The 27,790-nt window shown below is 37.4% G+C and overlaps 1 protein-coding gene across 5 annotated transcripts; it reads right to left on the reverse strand.

Moving 5' to 3' along the window:
- Window positions 1-1,907: 1,907 nt before the first annotated feature.
- Window positions 1,908-26,588, reverse strand: PCF11 (PCF11 cleavage and polyadenylation factor subunit). 5 transcript variants are annotated; one of them, XM_036324822.1, is made up of 16 exons: window positions 26,071-26,586; window positions 22,229-22,354; window positions 19,935-20,123; window positions 19,386-19,580; window positions 17,485-18,602; window positions 16,913-17,093; window positions 16,719-16,809; window positions 14,235-15,796; window positions 11,417-11,516; window positions 8,082-8,201; window positions 7,456-7,561; window positions 5,611-5,794; window positions 4,053-4,208; window positions 3,586-3,678; window positions 3,033-3,068; window positions 1,908-2,432 (listed from the first exon to the last, which is right to left on the reverse strand). In XM_036324822.1, the coding sequence occupies exons 1-16, from the start codon at window positions 26,260-26,262 to the stop codon at window positions 2,217-2,219; spliced, it is 4,665 nt and encodes a 1,554-aa protein (XP_036180715.1). In that variant the 5' UTR covers window positions 26,263-26,586; the 3' UTR covers window positions 1,908-2,216. The 5 variants fall into 5 exon arrangements, with proteins under 5 accessions (XP_036180715.1, XP_036180713.1, XP_036180712.1 ...); XM_036324820.1 differs by having other exon boundaries at window positions 16,503-16,809; XM_036324819.1 differs by having other exon boundaries at window positions 16,326-16,809.
- Window positions 26,589-27,790: the final 1,202 nt, after the last annotated feature.

Raw genomic sequence — 27,790 nt, forward strand, 5'->3', positions numbered from 1 at the left:
CAATTCAATCTCCAGTTAAATTTCTTATCTTGTCCCGTTACCCACACATCACAACTGGCATTGGCACTCAATAATTAGGGGATATTTCTCAATCCCCTATTTTCCTGATTACCCAGTCTTTGAAATGTTTTCCTCATTACTGGTTTTCCTATTTTACTTCAATTCTGCTCTCAATTAGCTGCAAAGCTAAATGTTCCCCCAGAGACTTCTTACTTTATACATCCTAGGTTTAAATGCCACCTTCCATTTGACTTCACATACTTTAATTGAAATGTATTTTGTTTTAATTTTGTATGTTTTTAATGATTTTGGAGAGGGAGAAACATCCATTGGTCACCTCTTAAACCCACAACCTGGGTATGTGCCCTAACTGGGAATCAAACCCACCACCTTTCAGGATTTGGGACAATGCTCCAACCAATTGAGCTACAACAGTCAGGGCGATAGTCGTGTACTTTTAAGCATTTGATAAAAACTATGATGGCTTTCCCAAAAAGAGGCACAACAGGAAATTTCCTACATTTTTCAATTCAGACCCCAGCATTTCTTCCATGCTTGTATATTCAAAAGTTCATCTAAAGTCCAGTACATAGTTAACCAGTTTTCTTAATGGACCTCTCTATATTTGAAAATCTCTCAAAATTTTTTTGAAAATAAAAAGCCAACCTTAGATGCAGATTAGGATTATTACTTGTTTAAAATTTCTAGTGGCTCCATTGTCAGTGTAATAAAAAATCCTTATCATGACCAAGACTACATAATCAGGGTTTTAACCATACAAAATTTAATTTTTGAAAACACATTAAGTGTTTACATTTGCTGTTCATTCTCCATAGATACTCTTCTCAGGAATTTGGACTCCACTGCTAGCTATCTCCCAAGGCTTAACTATCACCATCTTTATAAAGCCTTGTTTAACCTATCTCCAGGAGGTTCGGTGTGCCTATTTCTATCCTAGCATTTTTCTTAACTATAGAAATAGTGTTCACAAAAATGAAGCAAAGCCAGCTCTATGTTCTTGTTCTACACCTAAGTAGGTGATTCAATTTCACCTGTAAAGTGGGGATACCATCTATCATATAGGATTTTTTTAAGTCCTAGGGAATATATGTAAAATGTTTATCAATGCCTACCACATAGTAAACGCTCAACAAGCTATAATTTTCATTAGTTTTATATGCCTATCTCCTCCAATAGAAGGCTCATAAGTGCCACTTCATGTTTTAAAGCTGAAGAAAAGTCACAAGCTAAAGCCATTCAAGAAATAAAGAGACACAAACCAAGTTTCTCCATCATTCTATTTATTACATGTATGAATATTAACATCTCATGGTATCCATCTAATTCAGTCAAAACCAACAAATGAAAAAGGTTAACCATGTTTCAAATGAACATTCTTACAGACTCCCCTGTAACTTAAAATAGAAATATGTTCACTGCATTAAATTATGACAAATTTGAAAAATGTCATTAAAAAAAAGTCACCTTTAGTACTTAAATATATTCGTTAATTATTTGATGGCATCAATGTCCAAGTTAAAGAATAAAAGTTGCTTCATTAGATATTTTTCAAAAAAGGACATCTGGATGGTTCTCTATAGCTGGAGATATATATATATAATATATATATATGCATAAATGTCCTATTGTTTCTAAAATTATATATATGCATAAATGTCCTATTGTTTCTAAAAATTTTTCAAATCTGGCTTTCCTATTTGAGAAAAGTCCTGCCGTGCTCTCTCACAACCCCCCTGTGAAGGATAAAACTTAGACTTTGCTTTAATCATGAGAACTACCAGAAAAAAATCTTTTGTTGAGGTTGCTGTTTAATTCCATTTTCACCCAATAAAAAGTACAGAAACACTGTCTTTATTTGATGGTGTGCATAAATATTACACTCCATGGGTAGCAAAAATATTTTTTATTTATAATTTACAGTTTCACAAGTGAAAATCGTACATTTTTACACATAACAATTTTGTTTTGTTAAATTTGCACACATCTGCAGAACTTTCACACAACAAGCACCTGAAACTGTGCAGGCAGTAGGATATGCAAATACTAAAATGTATTTATTAACCAAATGATAGCTGAAGGCCCTGCCTCAGCTAGAAAATTTATATAGATAGTTCTATATATACAGTAAAAAATTCTTCACCTACATCCAAACAGCAGCTTTTTTAAAAAAGAAAAACATACCTTTTTCATTTTATTTAAACTGACTCAACTGTGTCATTTTCAGTTTTAATTTCAGTGGGTGTTGCTATGCTCTCCTCTGTACAAGCTGGTGGGGTATCAATTTGTTCTTCCTTAACTTTGGGACTTTCACAGGGTTCCTGCAATTCATTTTTGACAATGTTCAACATAATGCTCAAAGGGTTTTCAACTGGTGTCTTGCTGGGAGATGGTGTACAATCAAATGAAGATGTCTACAAAATGAAAATTTAATGAGTTTTATAGGACAATTATACGGGCAAAGAAACATTCATATACCACATGCAACTGAAATACCTGCTTCCCCACAAAACAAGACGAAAAAGCCTAATCTTTTGTTGGCCTACATATATCTACCAAACTGCCTCTCTGAACCCATGAAATAAATATTTGAAAGGCAGTATGTTCTGTTCCATTGTTTGGATTAAAAAAATGGTCACTATTAAAAAAAAAAAAGTTTGAATTTCTAAGGGAAACACATTGATATCTTTTTCAGATTTCATGTGTGACCATTTAAAAAGTATTCCTATATTACAAGGCTGAGTGAAGTATGTAAGAAAAAAAGCAGTATATGCTACCCATAATTCTAGAAACCGAGTCCCATCATGATCCTTCAAATCTGTTTCCCTCATATTTCTCTATGACTAGTGCTGTAGTAAAAGACGTCATCATGATTGAAGTGAATGGAATGCAAGGAATAAAGAAATTTAAATCAGATTCTATCAATCTGACTCCAATATAAGATTAAAATAGCAATAATGCTCTGATGCAAAAAATAACAATGTTAATGAGAACAGTAACCAAAAAGAACTTACATTTTGATAATCTTCATAACATGATGGATGATAAATCTGAAGCAAAAAGAAAAAAAGTAGATATTCACATGTATATTCATTTCTAATGGCTACTCTAGTAAGATTTTCTTTTCTAATTTAAACCAGAAGATAACTATGTTTGGAAAGAAGACAAAAATCAGTTGTTTACAAAAATGGATTAAAACATTTTTCATCCTGGTTTCTCTTTAAAGTTGGCTTTCTGCATTTAAGTAGGTAACATGGTATGTTTTCAAGGCAGTAACAGTTTCAATGAAACAGAAATTTAGAATATTGAAGTGTGGTTAGGCAGAAAGACTAACTAGATTCAGAAGACTTAGTCCTGGGTTTATCATTAACTAGTTATGCAACCTCTTATATAAATGAGTCTAGAACAAGATGACTGCTAAGATCCCTTCCAACTCAAACACTGACTAAATTCCAATACCTCTGAAATACCATTTTTTATTAAAAACTAAAACGTTTCTTTCAAAGTGGTGAACTACCCCTACAAAAAAACAAATTTTAAAGCTTCCTATAAAGAACTGAAAATTACCTTTCCATCCACTCTAATGGCATTCTTTAAATGCCACTCCTCCTCTTCTTCATCCCAGTATTGTTCAAATTGTTCTTGACAGATTTCACAACTCTAAAATAGAGTAATATAAAATGAAATGTACTAATAGAACACATTGAGTAAAAATACATAAACATTAAGTGGAAGGATTTGAATTTTCTGAAAAGTTTAAACAATGTTTGACATACAACAGATACAAAATAAGTTCTCAGAATTTTGCATTCTTCCACGGAAAAAAAGCAAACATTTCACTGCTATCAGTCACTGATAGATATTACGTAAATAACTACAGTGGTTATAAAACCCCAAGTCAAATCATATTAGAGTACAACTGAAAAGAAAAGCTTACATGAAGTCTTAGTATTACTGAAAGAGAGATGTAAATAAATGTTTATTTAAAGTGAGCGACATGACCAGAGGTAGAAAATTTAACATTCTTTTCTTACCTCCACTGCTCCAGCTGGCCCTGCCGGTACACTTTGGAACTCCTTTTCTTTAGCAGCTTCCTGAGTTTTGAGCACAACTTCTTCATGCACCTTTTCAAAAAACTGGCTCTTTGCACGTTCTTCCAAATCGGCTATTTCCTCAAATTCTATCCAGTCCTTAAAAGGAGTTGATTTAAAAGATATTTTTGTTTGTTCCTAAACTTTTATTGCATATTACTCATTATAATGCCACTTAAAGGTATGGGTGCCTTCTACAATATACCTTAATATTATTTAAAATTATGCGTTCTCGCCCTAACCGGTTTGGCTCAGTGGATAGAGCGTCAGCCTGCGGACTGAAAGGTCCCAGGTTCGATTCCGGTCAAGGGCATGTACCTTGGTTGAGGGCACATCCCCAGTGGGGCGTGTGCAGGAGGCAGCTGATCGATGTTTCTCTCTCATCGATGTTTCTAACTCTCTATCCCTTCCCCTTCCTCTCTGTAAAAAATCAATAAAAATATATTTAAAAAAATAAAATAAAATTGTGTGTTCTCTTTCAACAATATTTGTTTTAAGAGTCAAAATAAGTAAATAAAATTATGTATTCTCTTTGAGCCCCATAACTAATAGACAATATAAAGCCAATAATTACACTTTAGACCTTAATATTAATTTTTCATTGCCTCTAGACTTACATCTACTAAATTTAAAAAAGATAAATTTTATGTACAATTAAAAAAAAATCAGTCATAGCAACTTGGAATTTTAGACCTAGAAGAAATCTGTGTTCTCTAATTTCAACAAAAAACAATACATACTGTTCAAATTTCTTTTATTTAAAAAACCTTTTATATTCTAGAGGTCAAATACTATTCAAAACATTCACAAGTTAGATCCCAGCAATTATTTAAACCGAGCATGTCAAACTCGCAGCCCACATGTGGCCCACAATGAATATATTTGTGACCCAACCAATATAATGGTATGTAAGAAACGTTTTAATAAAAATTTTGTATCTTAATTTTTACAATATCCTGTTATACATAATTATTAATAATGAACTACAACGTTCACTAATGACTGATCCCTATAATCGTGCTGCATTCATTTCCCTTATACACTGGCGCACCATTTCTCTCCACTAACAGTAGCAGCAAATATTTTAGCAGCCAATTGCCACGTCATTACTCTTGGACTGACTTGTTTGGTGTGTACAACAGGAAATATTTCACTTTCGGAGAACAAGAAAAATGGGTTTATTTGTGTTATGCTTATTAATTTGTGCAGTTATTCAATGTCTGGTAAGTTAATGTTCAAGAAGAAATATTAATTTTTATTAAAATGTTCTATTATGTTAACGATTAATCATGTATTTCAGACCTTTGTATTCAGCATATCTCTATCGAAATAAACCTATGTTTCTATGAAAATTGAAGCTTTTGTTTTTTTGCGACCCACATAAACTTAACCCTTGTTTATCTGGCCAGTGTTAGCCTTTGACATGCTTGATTTAAACTAATATACTTTTAGAATGATAGAATTTAAAGGTTGACAGTTCAGAGACATATGGATTACGTACTGTTAAACTGTAGTACCAACGTCTATGAGTGACTTTTCTGCTAACGTCTTTTTCAGTTCTATTTTGCCGATAATGCCAGTCCAAGTGATCTGCATAAACATCTGTCTGTGATGTTGTAAACCTCATTCCACAAGAGTAACACTGAATACCAGTGTACAGTCGATTTATAACACTATCATAACGTCTGTTTCAAAAAAACAAAAAAAAGAATCTGTAGTTTTTAATGGACTTAAAAAAAAAAGACAATTACAAATGTTTCCATTTTCTATTATTTTAATAATGCTGATGCCATTATTATGTGACAAAATAATGTTACTGACACTCTTTCCTTAACTTGGGTGAATTTTGGAACATGAAGTCTATCCTATTATTGACAGACCTGGCCTAATTGCTTATTTCCTTTTGGCTAAAAATGGAATGACCATGTGCTAACTAATAAAGCAATAGTTGGCCTGTTCTTAGACTAGTGTCAGTATCAAGGCAGACACAGCAAGCTGACATGGCAGAATAATTAGAGTTCACCTCTCCAGATTTTTGAAGTTCTTAGAAACTCAACTGCTCCACCCTGGTCTAAAGAATACTGGAAGAGGTACAGAAGCACTAATTGTATGGATTACAAAAAAGAAAAATTAGAAGACTAATGGGAAACTGAAACCAGCAATAATCATTTTTTTTAAAATTAGAGGTTCCCTACTTTGAATGAAATTGCATACAGACCAAGTAAATCCACAAACAGGGAAGTTAGGAACACCAAACAATTTTTTAAATAGCAGAATAAAGCAAAGGATAATATACTAGTACTTTGTATACCAGCAAACAAAATAAATAGTGTCATAATATTAATAGTGAATGATTTAATAAAAAATGGTTATATAACTGTAGAAGAAAATTGGTAAAACAGTAAAAGAACTAGCTAAATCTTCACTTTCAGAAATTCAAAAGACTTCTAAACATGATAAATCAAAAAATGTGATAAATCACCCCTGAAACCTACAATTTTATTAACCAATGTCACTCCAATAAATTCAATAAAAATTTCAATTACTTTTTAAGAAAAGAAACATGATAAACCAGAAAAATTAGGGTGGAGCAAAAGTAGCTTTAGAGTTGTTTGGATGGAAAGTAATATAATAAATCATTAAAAATAATACAAATTCGTGTACTCACAACTGTAAACCTCTATTTTTGCCCCACTGTGTATGCATGTATATTGTAAGAAAATAAGAGAAGTAAATGCTAGGAACCATGGAATTTAAATGTTCTTTTATAACTAATATAGGCAATAGAAAATTATAAAAAGATATGCACCAAAGGTTAAGAGTGGTTATCAGTAAAGTGGAAATTGTAGGTAATTTTATTTTCTTGATTTCTATTTTCTAATTTTCCACAATGACTATGTATTGCTTATTAAGGGAAAATAGATTAAAAAAATTTTTTTGAAATACTATAGTACAAAAATTTAATTCTCTTAGCCCCAAAAGCATAAGTATATCAACAAAGAAAAAATAATGATTAAGATAAAACAGAAGATGAGTGATTATAAATACCTAATATTTAAACCATCTGTATTTGTTACACCAAACACAGATATGACAAAATAGAAATTTGGGGGAAGCCTTGGGCCTAAGTATTTGTGCAAACATATTTCAAAGGGGGATTTAAAAACAGGCTTCCTTAAATTTATGTTATGTGTATTTTACAACATTAAAAAAAAAGAAAACAGGCTTCCTAGACTTTAAAAGGGGCATATAAGGGGTAAAATTAATAGCACTAATAATGTCCACTGTTAGTAAAGTCATTGCCCTTTTTATCTTAGAAAATTAGAAAAAAAATTAGATTACATACTGTTTTAACTCTTCAATTGTAAAATTGGTAAGATCTGGAACATCTTGATCTTCATTTTGATCTTCCTCCTCTTCAGTGGGAGGCTGAGCAGCAACTTCATTTACTTCTTCAATTGAAAAGAAATACACCAATTTCTCAATACCATTCTTCCATGTATTTTTTTATAGGGAAATACTATAGTGTTATAAGCAATAGAGAACCCCATATTGTCTATTTAGTGCTTCTAAACTTCTATTTATTTACTGGCCAAAATATTTATCACTTATTTTGCTAAGTGATATTAGGTTTGACCTTGTAAAAGTCAATCTTCACAAAATTTTACTTCAGCAATATTCAAGTTATTTGTAAAAAACTAAATTAACATAGTAAAAAGTCTGTGCATTATCTATAGAAATGTTAATAAACTGAAATAATGTTCACTACAAAATTAGTAATTCCATCTCAGAAAATTTAAAAATAATTTTATTATAAACCAATTCTATTAGATTTCCAAAAAAACAGAGTATACCCTAAAAATTCAATGATTGTAAGTAAGAACTTTTATAACTTACATTATATAATATTATATCATACACCTGTATAACTAAATGGAGCTTTGTAGAGATGAAGTATGGAAACATACTTACGTGTTGTAGCTGAATCAGGCTGGGACAATTTGAGAATTCCTGTTTTTAGCAGTTTTGAAAATAATTCATTTACATCCACCTGACTGAGGTGATTATCAGGATATGCCTTAGGAAGGGCTCCTTTAAAAAAATGAGAGTCTCAAAATGAAAGAATAACTTAAAGATATAAATTACACTAAACATGAAAAGTTTTCTTGATTTCTTAAAGATGTCCTATCAACAATAAATTTTACAAACTCTTGTTAAGGATGACTATAAATTACATCAAAAGCTCCTAGAATGAACTTTACAGATGGGTAAGTAAATCATCACCTCTTAAAAATATACTTTAGGATAAATACTAAAAAACACAGATACTTTATACTCATACTCCCTTCTATGCAATGCAGCACATCACTTCTAACCACTTCTATTTCCAACTACAGTGGGGCCTTGACTTACGAGTGTCCCGACTAACGAGTTTTTTGAGATACGAGCCGTCTCTCGGCCGATTTTTTGCCAAGCTAAAATTTAGTTGCGAGCTAAAATTTGGGTTACGAGCCAGCTTCAGATACCCCACCGCTAGTTGGCGCAGTGAACGTCACAGTGAAGGCCACAACATCAGCCCAGCATTCAATTCATTGTTAATGGTGAAAATTGATTTGACATACGAGTAATTTGAGTTACGAGCTCCGTCACGGAACAAATTAAACTCATAAGTCAAGGCCCCACTGTATCTAAAATTTTTTATTCCTCATCTTCTGACTATACTGAGGGGTAGTGGGGAATGAATACTCAAAGCCCAAGTGGAAGTACTCCTTCCTCAGCCTCCACCCCCCATGACTATCCAGGGGAAATAATGCAGGAAGATGAACAATGTGGCTCCAAGTATACCTGCCACTCTGACCTTTGCTGAATTATTGCACTTGCAGAGCCGTTCAAACTACTGCTAAATAGGCGTGAGGATTATCAAAATTTCAATAATTGAGATAAAAATTATCTCCTTAAGCTCACTGGTAAGGAATCAATTCAATTACATACTTTGTTAAGCACTAATCTAATTATGATTCTTTCACTCAACTATAAAAGTACTAGTGACCTGTCGCATGAAATCGAGGGAGACCCGGGACCCCTCCTCCTCCCGTCCCCCCACTGCACCATGGGACTGCCCTGAGTCCCGGAGTCCCGCCCCGCGTGGCCAGTGTGCCATGGGATGGCCCTGAGTCCTGGAGTGCCGCTCCAATGCCCCACACCTCTGGGCGGCAGGAGTGGATGCCGGGCCCCACACCCGTGGTGCACTAGCAGAAGTTGCACGAAGCAGCCAACGCCGGGACCCTCCCCCCTAACCCGTACCCCCGCAGGGCCACAGGAACCCCAGCGGAAGTCACGCATAGCGGCCACCAGCCCTGCCCCCGCAGCCCTGCTCCCACTGTGCACGCCGCCATCTTGTGATGGCATTGCGGAGTGAGGGTCAATTTGCGTATTACCTCTTAATATATAGGATTATTTCAATGTATTTGTATGTCACTGCATCTCACTACACTTCTAGAAAAGGTTATGGAACACCAAAAATTCCTTCATGAGAAGAAATTCAATTTGCATCCACAATACCCATAATCCCTGCTCTTAACCACTGCATACTCTTCCACTTAGCACAATGCCTTCAACACAGAGACTAATTAATGTCTATTCAAATTAAATGTCTGAATACATGAATGAATAAATAAATCAACCCTGACATCAATTACAATAGCATTTCACACATTACTTTAACATTTACCTTTCATTAGAATTATTTGTCTTAGTCCTAACTAGCTATTTACATGACTTCAGATGGCCAAGTTTAGTGATCAAAAATATGAACTATAAAAAAAAAAAATAAAACATGAACTATGGAACCAGACTCCTGAGATCCTAACTAGAAATCCCACATTTTAGTTGTGTGACATGATCAAGTTGTTTATCTGTACCTCAGTTTCCTTTACCTATAAAAGGGTAATAATAATTGTTCCTAGATTGTTATGAGGAAAATGAATTCATAATTTTAACACACTAAGATGTTTGGCACTATATATAGTATTTGCTTCTTTTTGTTTTTAAATTTGCAGTTTTGCATACTAACCTCAATGCAACAAATCCTCTACCCAACAAGAAAAATTAAATTCTAAAGTAAAACACATTAGAATGTATATAATGTATTTAAGTTACAAAATACTTTTGCATATATGATCTCATTGATTATCTTATAAAAATTTTTCTGGCAAATACTGACTTTTATCATATTCTGTCTAAAGAGGAAGAAAATGAAGCCCAGAGAGGATTTGTGGTAATAACCTGCCTATCTAGAAATAGAGTGAAATTCCAAGGCTGGTCGTCTGACTTTAGATTCCAAATTCTTTCCTTCCCTTTCATTACAATGATACCAAAAAACATTAATTAACCTAATCAAACTAGAAATTAAAAACAAAAAGCTTTCAAATTAATTGAGTGAATTCCTTATGATGACATTGTTTAAGAACTAATTAATAAACTAGTACTTGGCTAGGACTTCCCTAGTTACTTCAGAAGATTTGGACAACTCCGTAACCTTGTAAACTGAATAGTACCATGTTAAAGCATGTTTCTGAAGATTCAAAAATAAAACAGCCTAGCTGGTGTTGCTCAGTGGTTGAGCATCAACCTACTAACCAGGAGGTCACAGTCGTGGGCTCAATCCCCAGTAGGGGGCATGCAGGTGGCAGCTGATCAATGATTCTCTCACATCGACTTTTCTCTCTCTACTTTCCTCTCCGAAATCAATAAAAATATATTCAAAAAACAAAATTTATTTTTAAAGCCCTTGTATCCAATATTGTTATTATACCCATAACAATATTATTATGCTTCATCCCAGAGTAACAAAGATGCTTTTCAGTGTACCTGGCTAGAGAAACACAGTTTTTTTCCTACTCTTTTAACATGTTGGGTATAATTATTATTTGAGTGCCCATAAAGACATATAAATGGATCAACTTTATAAGGCAATATCCCCAGTATTTACTTAAAGTTTATTGAATCATCACACATATACATAAAATATCAAATAATGAGATTTCTGAGGTTTGCCATTTATCACTTTAACATAAGTATCACATCCCTCCCCCGCACCCCACCCCGCCCACCCCCACCCCCCCCCTTCCAGCTTCCAATAGGTTTCATTCCTCCCCTTTTAAATGGGCTACTAGTCCTGGCTAACCATCCCTAGTTGTAAATAGGATCTATGTGAACACATCAATAATGTAAACAAACTCAGTAGCTATTCAACGAGACAATAATTATTCGCCTTTTGAAAAACACAAAGGTCAGCAAGCACATACCTGAAGGATTCTGAACAAATGCTCCAGGATTTTGTGGATGAACTGGTAAAAATTGTTGTCCCTGGCCAAATGGTACTGGTTGAGCAACACCAGTCAGAACCTTTAAGAGAAACATTGGTTTTAAGAACATCTGTTCCATATTTTAAGTAAAACTTTAACATACTTACCACATAAAAATATTCACATACATCTTAAGGCCTGGTTTCTACAATAAATATTTACAAGTGAAACCTGACTGGGTCACTTCACTTATAGGCTTTCTACAAAAAAAAGGAACAACAATACCTTCCCAAATCTGTTTCATAGAATTATAAAGAACTGAGAACGGATGTGAAGCTTCTTTGAAAAGTTGAAGACACCATGGAAGTATCAGTAACAACTAGCTGTGTGGCCTTATACAAGTCACTTTACTTGCTCGTGCTTTCTCTTATTTTACAAATAGAAGAACTGACATCCAGAGATGTGACCTATACTTAGTCATAATGGCTAGAGTTAGCAACAAAAATGAGACCAGAACTCCTGAACATCAGGTATCAAAAGCCAGTTTTAATTAGCAATCTGAACTCTTTTGTGATCATCTTGCTTGGCCATAATACTTTGGGTTACAAAGTAGATTGTAAAAGACATCAAGAGAATGTTAAAAAAAATGAAGTAAGTATTGTGCAGGCATACAAATACTGTATTTGTAGTTCAGAATGAGGTAGGACTTCAACATGTTTCCGCTATGTAAATAACTATCCATTCATAAGCCTTATTCAGTATCCATATTAACTTTCAGTGGTATGTATATATAAAAAAATCCAATTCAGCATAATGTACCAAGCAAGACTTAGTCAATTCCCACTCCTAAATATGTCAATACCAATATCATTCTTTTTAAGAACACACAATAGAGTAAATCTATGCAGAACAATTCTTTTTTCAAATTATTGGATATCAACAGAAGTTTGCTTTCTATCAATAATGCTTATCACGTGCCCTAGCCGGTTTGGCTCAGTGGATAGAGCGTCGGCCTGCAGACTGAAGAGTCCTAGGTTCCATTCCGGTCAAGGGCACATGCCGGGGTTGCAGGTTCAATCCCCAGTAGGGGGCATGTAGGAGGCAGCCAATCAATGATTCCCTCTCATCATTGATGTATCTCTCTGTTTCTCTCTCTCTCCCCCCCTTTTCCTTCCTCTCTGAAACCAATAAAAATATATTTAAGCCCTAGCTGGTTTGGCTCAGGGGATAGAGTGTACGCCTGCGGACTGAAGGGTCCCAGGTTTGATTCCGGTCATGGGCACATGCCTGGGTTGTGGGCTTGATCCCCAGTAGGGAGCATGTAGGAGGCAGCCAATCAATGATTCTCTCTCATCTTTGATGTTTCTCTCTCTCTCTACCTCCCCCTTCCTCTCTGAAATCAATAAAAATATTTTTAAAAATAGTAATGCTTATAATGTGATTTTAAAAATCTTTCTTTTAGTTTTACATTTTCTTCCATGCAATGTTACTAGTATAACATGATTTTGTCATAGTAAGAAAGTGTTAGCAAGTGCAAAAGAATACCAACAAGTGACTACATATTTAGGTGATAAAATGAATACATTTGGGCGGGAAGTCACAGGTTTGCTGTGTTGATACTAATATTAAATATTTCTATTTGACTGGAATGACTGGGAAGGTGCTGCTAAGTAGGAAGAGAGGAAGAATAATATTCATAGGCTGTAAAAGCATAGACAACTTGATTTTCTTAACTCAGACTAAGGAAGTTCTTAAAGAGCAATCTAAAAAACAAGATTTAGCCTGGCCGGTGTGGTTCAGTGGTTGAGTGTCAAACCTATGAACCAGGAGGTCACAGTTCAACTCCTGGTCACAGCATATGCCCAGGTTGCGGGCTCAATCCCGATCCCCAGTGTGGGGTGTGCAGGAGACAGCCAATCAATGATTCTCTCTCATCATTGATGTTTCTCCCTCTCTAGCTCTCTCCCTTCCTCTCTGAAATCAATAAAATTTAAAAAAGAAGACAAGATCTATGGTTACTTTAAAGCTTATCAAGGCTCACAGTTCTACAATGTAGCAGAGATCTATAAAACACCCTCACAATTATATACTTTACTGGCTTTGTAGCCTAAAGCAAGCAAACAAAAACATAATGGGGAAGCTATCCAGGTGTGAAGGCAAGAAGTATAAAGGAAATATCTATACTACACAGCATAATTTTGCTGTAAACCTAAAACTACTCTAAAAAGTCCATTAAAAAAAAAAAAGTGTGGCCCTAGCCAATTTGGCTCTGTGGATAGAGCATTCAGCCTGTGAACTGAAAGGTCCCAGGTTGATTACGGTCAAAGGCACATGCCCCAGGTTGTGGGCTAGATCCCCAGTGGGGGACTTGCAAGAGGCAGCCAATCAATAATTCTCTCTCATCATGGATATTTCTAACTCTCCCTCTTCCTTCCTCTCTGAAATCAATAAAAACATATTAAAAAATAAAAAGTGTGAATATGTGCGCAAATGTGAATGTGTGTGTGTGTGTGTGTGTGTGAGAGAGAGAGAGAGAGAGAGAGAGAGAGAGAGAGAGAGAGAGAGAGGGAGGGAGGGAGGGAGGGAGAGAAGTAGGTTTCTCTAGCTACTGGAATAGCTAAAGTCAATTTTTGAATGAAATTGCAAATTTTAGACCTAAGACTCTTTTCCCACTTCCCTAGCATGTGGGGTTTTGAAGTACATTAAAAACTTGCCAGTCTATGAACTTGTCTCCTGAAGACCTTCCTCAAACCCTAAAAACATTAAAAACGATTCATATCTCCACACAACCTAATTTTAGAATAAATACAAGACTTACCTGTTGAGATGCCTGAATGTTTCCTACTGTTATGGGAGCAGGTAAATTGCCAAAGTTTCCAAATTGAGAACTTTGAAGATTCTTTTCATCAAAAGAGTGTCCAGAAGCTCTGCTAAGGGGATTTGAGAAACTCTGGTTTCCAAGGCCATGTGGTCCATTAAAATTGGGTCCTTGAGGTGAATCAAATATTTGTTCGTGTCTTTGGAATTGCAGTCCTTGGGATGGGGTATTAAAAGCATTGCCAGGTGGCTCATTATATGGACCAGTCTGATTGAAAGAAACGGATTCAAGCCTTTGTGAAGGATGATTGTCAAATCGTGCGCCTTGAAGACCAAGGGGAACATCAAACCTTGATGCTTGCTGGTGTTGTGGACCATCAAGCCTTTGAGGAACACCATCAAATCTTAGTTGAACCTGCTGTCCAGGTGGTCCATCAAATCTCTGTGGGCCTGGCTGACCAGTTCTTTCAAATCTAGGACCTAGTTGGCCATGTAATCCATCAAATCTTGGTAAGAGTGATGGCTGACCTGGCTGCCCATCAAACCTGAAAGCATGACAACCTTCCAATCTTGGACCACCTTGACCCAGAGGCCCTTCAATTCTCAGTCCACCTCCTGGAACAGGACCCTCAAACCTCATTCCACCTCCTTGTTGGACTAAGGGTCCCTCAAACCTGATCCCAACCCCTGGCTGACCATGTGGACCCTCAAACCTAAGGTTTCCACCAAGTTGATTATGTTGTCCTTCAAACCTCAGACCAGTTACTGACTGACCATGGGGGCCCTCAAACCTCATTCCAACTCCCTGCTGTAGCAAAGGGCCCTCAAATCTGATCCCACCTGCTGGCTGACCATGAGGTCCATCAAACCTAATTGCAGCTCCTGATGGACCATGACCCCCCTCAAATCTATGTCCACGTACGGGCTGACCTCCGGGATTATCAAATCTAAGTCCACCCACAGGCTGACCATGAGGTCCCTCAAACCTCAGACCTCCCACAGGTTGACCCCGATGTACCTCAAACCTGAGCCCACCCACAGGCTGGCCCCCTGGCCCTTCAAATCGTAGACCACCTGCAGATCCCTCAAACCTCAGACCAGGGGAACCTTCAAACCGAAAACCACCTCCGCCTGCTTGACCAATTGGCCCTTCAAACCGCAGAGGTGTCCCTACTGGTCCTGGAGGACCTTCAAATCTCAAAGGACACCCGCCTCCTAGCTGACCTTGTGGTCCTTCAAATCTCAAAGGACCACCTGCCCCCATTTGTCCAGGTGACCCATCAAATCGAAGAGAACCTGGTGCAGGAGGTCCATCAATTCTAGGGCTTAATTTATTAGGTCCTTCAAAAATCATCTTGGTTGGGCCATCTCTTGTTACTGATGGCCTATTAGGTCCATCAAATAATGGTCTGTCTTCAGCTAACGCTGTAAGTCGCTGATTTGTATCAAGGCCGGCGAATCGTGATCCTGGGCTATCTACAAATGGTTTATCTGCATCTTCATATCTAGGTCGCTTAAGTGGAAAACGATCATTGAATGGTGACCTCTGCTCTTCTCGCACACCTTTTAAAAAGAAAATAAATTATTTTCCTTGAATATGAATTTATATAAAATTATCTTCAAATCTTTCTACATTCATGTAAATGCTTATCCAAAAATATCCATAACTATCTCACTTCATTACAGGGGAGGGGAAAAGACAACATCAAAACAGCCGGTAAAATGATGCCCTCTAAAGTCAGACACACCTGTTAATTTTAAAAATCCCCATTCTGTCAACTTACTAATTATTTTTTTAAAGCAAGTTAAACTTCTCTGGTCTTATTTCCTATCTGTAAAATGGGGATAATATATACTTCACTGGGTTGTTGTGAGGGTTAAATCGGATTACATATATAAAGAACCTAGTAAAATACCTAACATATAGTTGGTTTTATAAGTATTAACTCTCTTCCCTTCCCTCTGAGGGAAAAACAAGTTGAAACAAAAGAAGGTAGTCTGAACAGTCACAAAAAATCCATCCCCACTTAGCTGTTCATTTTCCCTTCACTGCTGTGTGATTCAATAGGCATAATCTGATTTAACTTTCTACCTTTAGCAGAGACTTGCTCGTCATGTCTTCTCCGGCCCTCATGGGGTGAAAGATTCTCAGCATAAGAACGACTCCCAGATATAGGAGAAAGACGTCTTGCTCTTTCACTAAATTGTTCTTTTCTGTCAAACTGTGCTCCACTATTCCTACTTGCATGTTTACTTTTGGATGGCTCACATTCTATTCCAGACAACAAGGCATCAGTCAAAGGGTAGTCAAAAATATCAGGATCTAAGAGATCAAGTCTTGGAAATGAATGCTGAACCTGTGTCCTTTTCAGTTTTGCTTTATGTTCATAGTAGGTTAATTCAGCATCAGATAAGAGAGGTTTCTTTTTTAATCCACCTTTATTTTCTTCTGAAGGACTATCGCGTACATTGCATCTATGTTTACCTTCTTGATACTGAAATAGCTGTCGAATTTGATGCACAACAACAAGGAACTCATCCTGTGTAATTTCACCAGATGCTAAACGTTCACTCGTCTGCATGGGATGATAAAAAGAAATCAAGTATTTTAAATATAAAAAGCACTTACAAAATATTTAGACAAAAACAATATTGAATGCATGGGATCATAGTAACTACCTTTTGAAGTAATTCTCTTTTGCTTGCAAGAGTTAACTCTTTAGGAATCTGAAGATTGGCATCTACACTTAATCGATGCTGTTGCTTTGGGGCTCGAGGTGACAAAATTCCTTTAGTGCTTGACCAGCTTTCCCTATGCCTTAGATGAGGAGATTTACTATGGTCGTCACCTTGTTGTAAGCTGAAACCATAAAAGCAGTATGTTACTTCATAAAATTTAAATACTCAGGACCATATTTAAGAATCCTTTTCAAAGAATCTAGTTAAAATGATTGTATGTAATCATAAAAGTTAATTAAGAGCACAAGATCTTAAGTCAGGAAAATCAGATAAATTCTAATTCTTTCATGTCCTGGGTATGCAGCCTTACATAGATTAACCTTTCTAAACTTCACTTTCCTAATCTGTAAAATAGGAGTAATAATGATATTTAACCCATGATGTCATAAGAATTAAGTGAAAAAATAAAGCAACAATTACAGCACCCAATGAACATTATCCAATTTTTAAGTTAACACTGTATTTTAAAATGCACATATTATTTCACTTGATTTAAAATGTGAACATCCTACCTTTTATTTTCTTCCCAACCAGATTTCCATCTTTTGTTAGACTTGGAACTTGACCAATTTTCTACATTCTCCTTTGGTTCAGTGCCTGACTTTGTAGAATGCTGACTTGTAGTTTCTTGCGGTCGTTCCTCTTCAGTCTTTTTTATTCGCCTTGGATCTCGAACATCCTGTTTAGTACTTCTCTTAGCATTTCTTTCTTCCCTGGAAGGTGGCATAAAGTCTTCCATATGTGACTGCTTACATCCAGATTGGCGAATCTTTCCAGCTTTGGCTGTCGAGGTTGGAGACATACTCCTTTGCCTTCGTTTGGGTGACCGCCTATCTCTTCTCTTAGGAGAATGTATAATTGGTGACCGAGACTTGGGTGATCTCGATCTTGATCGCTTTCTAGTACTTGATCTCCCCGGTTTTGTTCCCTGTTTTTCTGAGTCTTCCGTTATTACATCTTGTTTTTGTACAATGCCATTAACGATTTTATTTCGACTTCCAACCAGTCTATGTTCAGATGATTTCATATGCTCATCTTTATCTTTTTTTTCTGAAGTTTTTCTCTTCTCTTTTATATCATCATCTTTGCTATCAGTCTTATCTTGAAGATGTTTTTTTAATCTTGGATCTCTCTTACTCATGTCAGACACCCTTGGGCATTCAGATTCTTGATTTTTCAAGTCTTTTGTGTGAGAGAATTTGTTTTTCAAAGGTGATGGTGATTTAGATTTAGATTTAGATTTAGAATCTAACTGGTCAAGTTCTTTCTTGGTTATTTTTTCACCTGATTTACTTTTTTCTTGTTTGGATGAATTTAGTTTTTCAGAAGGTATAGTTTTACTTGTCTTAATATCAGATTGGTTTAATGTATTCATTAGAAATTCTTTTCTGTGACTTTGATCTTTTCCATGAGAAGAATGCTGACTCATCCTATTAAGACGGGGATCCCGATTTGTTCCTTTCAAGTCCTGAATTTGTAAGGATGGACCTGCACGGCTTTTTTCAGGTTGCAAAGGAATCTGATGGGGAGCTTTAACTGCCATAGGGGGAATTTGTGAAACATGTAATTTGGATGGTGCAGATCCAGGACCTAAGTTGGATGTCTCCTGCTGAACACTAAGAGAAACTGCCTGAAATACAAAGTAAATGTTCATATTAATACTGTAAAACATGCAGATTATCTATCAAGAAATTGAAATCTAGAATATGCTTTATTCAATAAATCCATTTATTTAATACTGTTTTCACATTGAATACGTCTAATGTTTAAGTGGAGATTAAAGTGAAAAGAGAAAGTTCATCTACCTATGTGGCCTGTCATTTCTTACTAGTCCTTTACTTTGGGATTTTATAATATAATCTCTAGGTAGATTGAAAAAGTGGCACTAATAACAAATGTACAAAACTCCCTTCATGAACTTCCCACTCTCAAACTTAAGTGCCAAGTAAAATAACTTTGTATAAGGTCATTCGTGCATATGAACATGTAATCTTCCTAGTCGTTAATTTTGTGGTGGCTTTTCTTTTGTTTCCTTCTAGGAACCTGACTTCTGCTCATGAAGCACAAGCTCATAAAAGATTCAAGACTGCAAAAACATTTGCCACAACACACCGACCATACTGGGACTGATACTAAATCTACATGATTTAATTGTTAACAAAACTAAGGTGTTACCTACAAAGATAGCAATCCAATAGAAAAGTACTTGAGAAGAAAATAGTGTACAGTTTATATTCGAGTTTTACAGTAAGGATATAAAAACCTGCTCTAATGCACCATAATTTGTGAAATAAAAGTGGGAAAATACACTATGAATAAAAGTAACATGTTAAGAGAATTCAAACACAAAATAATTACTTCTCTATCAGAAGACATGATTGAAATATTTAAAATGTAGATTTCCTGTACTTACCAGTTGTGCTTTAGCTTGCTCTAGTTCAAGCTCCAGCTTTTTCTGCTGAAGTTCTAATAACTGTTTTTGTTTTGCAAGTAACTGCTGCCTTATTAGTTGTTCTTGGGTAAGATTCTTTTGTATATCAGGAACAATTGGAGGAGTGGAGATGCTAGGGGAAGTGACCACTGTGCCAGGTGTTGAAGGCTCTTCAGGCTATGAGAGAAAATTATTTGTTAAATAACTATGTATCACAGCTAAATAGGAGGTTAAGAGGGAACTGAAAATTATGAGTTTATCTCTTAATACCATCCATAATTTTAAATGGCCAATCATGTTTAAAAACACACAGAAAATTTTTCAGGAATTTAAAATCCAAAGAAGGATAATATGTTATACCTAAACAAGAACATATTTTTAAATGTACTGTGAACCTGAAGAGGAAAAAAACAAATTTAAACTGTTTCAAGCACAGGATATTTTTGATATTTCTTTCTAGCAAGAAATTTTAGAAAAGTCAAAATTTGACAGTTGAAAATATTATTTATACACCATTCATGTAAAACTTACCGATTTATTTAAAAATTTAGGATTCACATGGATGCTAGATGTATTCACATTGGGGGGTAGAGGTTTAATAGGCCAAGCAGGATCTAATGAATTGACTCTGACATCCAGGGCATAAAGTTTCTTCAATGGGAATATCTCATCCCATGTGGAACGTAATTTAAATAAACTTTTTCTAGTATTTTCATCCACCTAGAACAACAGAACAATTCTATGGCTTGTTAAGTCACTATAGAATGTTTTAAATATTAAGTATAAAGCTAGATCAGTCTCTACTTTACATAGAGCACTCATACTGCTCATTCATAAATATATGTACAACAGTAAGTATTCGATATAGTTTACAAATGTTAAAGAAATTTCTCCCTGAAAAAAAAAATTAGAAAAATTAAAATTGTCATCACCTAGCCTTCATGAAAGCAAACCACTAGGCAAGTCTTTCTACTTTTAAAAGTACAATTACACAGGAAGTTTGGCTTTGAGATTACTGAGACAAAGAACTACTATATGCAGATAGAGCCCACAGATGCTCATGTGATGTGCTTCAGAAAAACCTCAAAGTCCCTTATGGCCAGAATGCAGATGTAGAAGACTTATAAATGGACTTTCTTGCACTTGCTTATAGCCAAATAAAAGAGACCCATGGAAAAAAAAAGTGCAAAATGTTTTCAAATTTTAGGTCTTAAAATAGCATTCCTAATGTTATTCTTACTCTGGACAAAACATAAGACCATAAAACTAGGGAACAGTTTACCTGATGGCTTAAATTTCTTAAATTATTTACATGGTAGTACAAAGTTAAAATTAAGACAAAACTATCTCACTAACCCATCTTTTGCAATACAATACGGTTGATACCTCACAACAAACTATTTGTGGTGTGGAAGGCACCTTAATAAAATTAAAAATCTTACCCACTGATGAGCTTAGTTTTATAACTTAACTGCTCATGCTTATGATGGGCATAACTATTTTTTAAATTAGCCATCAGAGAAACCTAAGGTATTTAACTTCAGGATAATAAAGCCTTGACTACATTCAAGTCTTCAGATAATAATTATACTACAAGGTCATTTTCATCAACTGTAAGGTCTTAAGGCCCAGTTAGATTCAGTAAAGATATTCTATCAAACACCCAAATGAATCTGAACATATTGAAACTGAAGCCAAGTTGGTTTAGCTCCCCAACTTCTATAATGCAGAGTTAACTTCTCCTTAAGGCCTTAGGCTCAGGTAAGCAGTATTTAGAAAAGGTCTACAATACACTATTAACAAGCTCCTTAACACAATCTGAAATACAGCTTTCCAAATTTCTTCTGCATGTACTTACTTAGCAGTATTTATTTTCTCTAGGAATTTAAAGGGGAAAAAATTGCTCAAGTAGCAACTACTTTTTCTGTTCTGACAAGCAAGTAAAAGTATCTGATAATAGTTCTTTCAAAATAATCCCAATTCTCCTAGTCTGACAACTCTTAAGTTTTCTCCAAACACGAGTACTTCTAAATATAAGAACTACCGATTTCTTGTTAGGAAACAATCTCTAAACCTAATTATCTTATAAATGCCCTTTTATTAAACTTGAAAAATAAAGCCTAACAGGAAGATAATTACTTCAGCAAATCCCTTGGCCTCCTCAACATAATAACTGTATTTACCAAACTACCAGATACAATGTTATTGAAGGAATGTACAATCTCTAGGTCTAGAACTAACAAACCTTTCTTCTAAACACTAAGAGGTTAAAAAGTCTTTCCAATATAACCTAAGGCAATTAACTGGTCCACTATTCACACATACCTAGAACATTCATATAAAACATACTTGAATGGATAACAAGAGGAAACAAACAAAATCACGAAAGTTTCAGAAATCAATGGCAGGTTGAGAGACACTGGTAAATTACACTTTTTTTCTTTCCAGATAGGAATAGCCAACAACCTAACACCAGAAATGTAAACAATGAAATTTGAAATGCTCTTGATAGCTTCAGATGTTTTTGCCCATCTAAAATCAAAGTCATCTAGGGGAGAATATAGGGGACATCTGTAATACCCTCACCAAAAATAAATTTAAATATAAAAATAAAAGCAAAGTCATCTAATCTTGAATGGATATTGTAAAACTCCTAGAATGAGTTAAAAATCTAACATAAAACGCTAACTTAAGCATGGTACTTGGTAAATGTCCAAGAGAAAAAACATTTCACCACCCAAGAAAACCCAACACAAAGGCAAGTATTTATTTAATCAGGAACACAATTTTTTTTTAAATTCAAATGTTTCTAAATGCATATATACCTTTTCAAACACACAAATAAATGTTGCAACTAGATTTTTAGTAAAGGCAGTGAGATACTCTCGTCCAACGTTTTTCACGATAGAATCCATAAGGTACATAACAGGAAGCTTCTCTGAGGAAGGAGCCTGAATAAAAAGAAACTGATAAGTTTAGTATAATGAATTGCCACCAAAAAATACTTTTAAAAGTGAATTTTAAACATACAATACAGACCTCTATTTTTGTTGATAATTTAAAATTAACGTTTATGAAACATTTGTGGTCAATCAAGTACTGATTTCTTACAGTGATCTTTAGCTGAGCATACAAAATAAGCTCAAAATCACCATTAAGAAAACCTTAATCTCTAGTATATTCATTTAACACTCAATTTCAGGTTCATATGATAAAGACCTGTTTTAAGTGACCAAAAAGTAGGAGGGAGATATTTTCTGCAATCCAAGTATAAGCTTTGTGACCCACATTAACAATGGTGTACCTAGACTCAATGAAGTTTTTAGACTTCTGGCAGAAACCCTAATTTCCATAAGCATATTTTATATGTTAAAGTCTATGAAGCTTTTGTTACCTGTAAAATCATTAGGATTATTTCTCTATAATCCAATGTACAAAGAAATCAAGTATACTTCACATATGAAGTTAATGGCAAAAAAAAAAAAAAAAACACTTTTAAACTTGCAGGAAGGTGCAAGTTGTTACTGATACAAGAAAAACTGGATGGAGCGGCCGCTGAGTCATGTAAATCAGGTTGAACTTGACTCTGGAAACCAGGATTTGTCCTGAAGATTTTCTTCACAGCATGGACTCTCCGTCGAAATTATTTTTCCTCTGACATGCACAAACCAGAGGTTCTAAATTTGTGCAGAGCCAGTGTGGTGATGCGGATACAGGTGGCCCTTTCCAAAGCAACAAATGTTGCCCCAGTTCAACTGGAATGTCTACCCATCACTGGCTTTAGAAGGCACAGCAAGCTTCCAGAAAGCATCAGCAGGTTCACAGACTTGCTGAGGAGCATTAAGACACACCATATAAACTAAGTGTTAAATCCGACTCCACAGGAGCAACCATGATTTAAAAAAAAAAAAAAAAAAATTATCCCCATTTACCCATCCCACGTGTATAGGAATCTTAACCCTGAACAACACTTACCCATAGCTACCTGAAGCTAGGGTAGGCTCACAGTTCTGCAGTACACAATTCCATCATATTTCACAAAACCAATTGCCCATAGAAGTGTGTAGAAGTGCTCTTGCTTCTGATAACCTTTACTACAACCAAAGTTGACTAAGGAAACCTTTGAATAACCTTGTATGAAAAATTTCTTTTCCGGTACTTCTAATAAAAGGGTTCACAAGGCCACTGCATGTGGGTAAATTAAGAATCAACATGTCAAATGCTTTATTGCTGTGTCTTTATCTTACCATGTCATGTTTTACACCATTTTAGTCATTGTGATCCTTATGAAAACAACAGGCTCTCTATAAAACCAAAATCTGTTCAGTAGGCTAATTTTTTATTGTACAGTGAATCCTGTATGTAATATTTTTCCACTACTGTCTCATGGGAGGAGTCAAATTAAGTGTGAATCCTTAAGTTTAGCAATGCTGAGATGCTAGAGAATAAGGACACAAACATCCACCTCCAGAAACACAAAACCAAGCCAGTTTGCTACCAAAGGACAGAAAATCCCTCCCCTCACCCTCAACCCCAACCCTGATTAAGGTATTTCCCCAAAGTGACTTTTACATCTTTTCCTCAATCTGGCTTTACAAAAATAATCAGGAAACGTGTGCCAAAAAATTTTTAGCTGTCTTTTATCAGCAAATAGTCCATCTATTTTCACCACTCCGTGTAGCCATACACAAATACAAGTTTTAATGTGACCACTATATTCAGCATTTACTTTTCACTTCTCGAAGATCTTCAGGATCCATAAAACCCAGCAAAGAAACTTGAGTGACAACCTGAGCTACTAAATATTAGGTTCTGTGGAATATTAGTAATCCCCCCAAATACTAGGTATTTAGATTTTAAAAATCAATGTTATTTTTTAAAAATGCAAGTGGTTTCATTTGTTAAAAAAGGCATTCAATGTCAAGTTAAGCCTTCAACAAGGCAAAAATTAAGTTTTCATGTCCAACATGTTTGTGGTATCAATAAAAAGGATGTTGAGTATGAGGAATGCTTCCTTTTTAAATCTCATACTTTAAAAAAAGAACAATAGCTGTTTGACACCAACATTCACAGGAAAGAGAATGAAGGCTTGTATTTTAGCTGCCAGACTGAGCATGACAAACTTGTCGGGCCCTTAAAAAAAAAAAAAAAAAAAAAAAAAAAAAAAAAAAAAAACACACACACAAAAAGAAACCTTACTTTTTATCCTCTTTAAATTAAGGTATGAAAGGACCACCTGAAACCGTGTATCTTGTGAATGGATTTACCCAAGAGTGGATGGAACCTAAAGAATGAACCCAAGTCACTTAAAGACTTTTGTTTAAACACACAACCACGTAGATAAATAAAAATAAGTCTTGGAAGCAGATTCTACACCTTACAAAGGTAAATAAAAAAGACAAATACATATTTTATATGTTTTATTCACAAATTTTATAATACCAATCACACATTTCAAAACCATTTATTAGTCAGACCACTCAGTTTTACACTAGACAGAAACCGCCTCTAAACAATATATTTGGTGGTTGTTGTTAAAGTGGCCTTTTAAAAGGGGTTCACTCTGCTAAAAGGAGGCTCATCCTGATCATTTCCATCACTAACAACTAGAAAAAAACTAAACCATAAGTACAAGCTTGAAAAAGAACTTAAAACGTAGTGCTGGGAAACTATTAGAACTCATTATGATAACCAAGTTGAACAGTAACTTTAAGTGACATATCACTCCCACATGAATGCACAGAACAGGAGGACTACAGGGAAATATAGGGTGGCAGAGGACCACTTCTGTCAAGGGGTGAAGAAAAGGCACGTCTCCGCTATCAGGGAAGGGAGGAAAAAAGAGAGAAGGAAGAGGAGGGACTGAACTTTTAAAAAAAAACTGCCAAGTACTTGTTACCCAATGGGCCAGTTCTCCACCTACAGGTTGGATAAAACCTCCTTCCCTCCCGCCCCCCACACCCCACCCTCAATCCCAAGTTCCCATTTGGGGGGACGAATAAAGCACTCCGAGAGGAGAATGGAAGTTCTACCTAGCCGCCCCCACCCCAAAACGGGGCTGACGGGTGTGAGCAGCTGCCTGGCTGGCAGGGAATGGCTTCTTCTCTCTTCCCTTTTGCATCATGTGCTTTGCAGGCGCCATGTTGGGCTCCTAACAAGCGGCTGCTCCACTCGGGGCCAGTGCCCTATGCCCACCCCCCGGCAGCTCGCTCCCAGGTCCCCCTTCACCTCCTTCCAACCCACACGGCACAGATCACCCAAAAGGGTTCTGGGAGGGGGAACCGGGGGGGCGGGGGGACCACTCCCCACCTTCCCAGGGGCTTAAGATCCTTTTAACTCTCAACTTCCCCGCACCACCAACTGCCTTCAAGTCCCCGCCCCCCCCCCCCCAAGGGCTCTATTCGAAGCGAGTGTCGGGCTCTACAATGCGGTGGCCTAGATAGGGAGCTGGTAAGCGGAAGTGGGACTCCACCCTTCACCCGCCCCACTCCCTCCCCGCAGGAGAGGCCCACGCTCGAGCCTGGGCCCAAGACCGAGCCAGAGTTGGAGGGGGGGAGGGTTGGAGAGGAACGCTGTCCCCCTTTGGATGGAAGCGAGACCTGGGATGAGGCTGACACTAAAATCAGGGAGCATTAGAAGAATAGGAGGCTGCGGGGTGTATAAAAACCTTGGCGGTTTGGGCCTCGATGAGAGAGACGATCTCCTTGGCGAAGGGCAGGTTCTCCTCGGCTAGAATGGTCAGCATATTGATGTGCGGTTTGCTATTGAAGGTCAGGTCTTCGAGGGATGACTGATAATCCCGACAGGCGTCCTCCCGGGCCCCCGCGGTACCGGCCTCGGCCGGCGTCGGCTCTGACATTGCGCCGCGGCCCCCCTCCGAGGTCCGCCGCCGCCGAAGCTGAAGCCGCTCTCGACACCCCGCCTCCCTGCCGACTGCGCTTCCTCTCCCCGGCTCTCTCGCGGCTCCGGCCTCACCACATGCTGACCGCGGAGGGGGGTTGGGGGACGACACGGGGGGGACCTCGGGTACGCAACGCCGCCCTCTCACGGGTGATCTCCGTCCACTTCCAGCCGCCTCTGGAGCCTCTTTCTCCACAGGCACAAAATGGCGCCGGCGCAGGCGGCTCCAGCTCCGAAAATGTCTGTGTTCCCAACCGCTGCGTCGTGCGAAATGAGCTAGGGGAGGGGAAATGTGCGGTAAAGGGGCGGGGCCGTTGAGCAAGAACGAACGTGATAAGCTGGTCGTGGTGCCGTCACACGCCCCGCCCCCGCTCTTCCGCAGAACGTCCGGACACCGTCCGCTCGCCGCCCCGACCGGGGCTTTCGCAACACCTCGGGCTCAGAGGTGCGGTGGGAAAGACGGGCCCTCTCATTGGCCAGTTCGTAAGGGACTGTTCGGTCATTTGTTACCATAACAACCCATTCTGGGAGGCCGGGAGGCCGGGGGAGGCCGTTCCCGAGGCCCAACCCAACCGTTTAAGGGGAGAGCTCAGCCGGCCCCCCTTCGCCCCGCCCTCTGCGAGCCCCAAGCCACTGATCAGCTTTGTCAATCATCCTCCTCCCGCCCTCCCCTGCGGCGGGGTGGGGGCCCGGGGAGGCGGAGGCTCCCTGCCCTCCCCATCCCCTCCGCCACTCGAGGCTCAGGTGCTCCCCAGAGCCTGGGCGGGGCCAGCTGCTGCGGCCGCTGTCTCCCCGCACTGAGCGGGGTTGTGGGGGGCGGGGGCGAGGGCGGGGGTGGGGAGAGAGACTCCGACTTTACCCTTAACCTCGGGAGAGTCGCTCGAGTCGTTTCAGCAAGCTGCTGCCCACACCCGCCAACAAAAACACTTAGGCTAAAAAATAATAATAAAAAATAAAAACACCTAGGCTGGCTCTCTTGAGTTGAATCCCCAGGAAAAGGTCTTTATTGAGAGGGTGTGTGTGTGTGGATTTGGAAGAGATCTTTGAGGAGCCCCCTCTGGTCATCACACACTTCGAAACAGCCTAAGAATACGCTGTTTGGGGCACGTCGGGAAAATGTGTATATTTCAACTCTAAGGCTGTTTCCCAAGCTTCTAAAATCCTATTTGGAGGCTGGAAATGATACTCTACAAGCACAGAGCATTCAACTAATTCTGTCGTGCAACTGCAGCATAATACAATCTACTAAAACGGTGTTTTGTTTTGTTTTTCCATCGCGTAAAGATAGAAATACACATGTAGGCTAAAAAAAAAAAAAAAGAAAGAAAAGGACCAAGTAGATAAAATTTGCTTCCTTAGGTTACGCGGCTCTGTAGAGATACTTTGTTGTTCCCCAGAAGTAACCGCTCTGAAGAAATAAATGAAGCAATTCCTTTATTTGTCCCCTATAAAGTAGAATTTTTATTTCTTTTTTGTTTTGTTTGTGT

The sequence above is a fragment of the Myotis myotis genome, unplaced genomic scaffold (assembly GCF_014108235.1).
Source record: "Myotis myotis isolate mMyoMyo1 unplaced genomic scaffold, mMyoMyo1.p scaffold_m19_p_10, whole genome shotgun sequence".
In the NCBI taxonomy this organism is placed as follows: Eukaryota; Metazoa; Chordata; class Mammalia; order Chiroptera; family Vespertilionidae; genus Myotis; species Myotis myotis.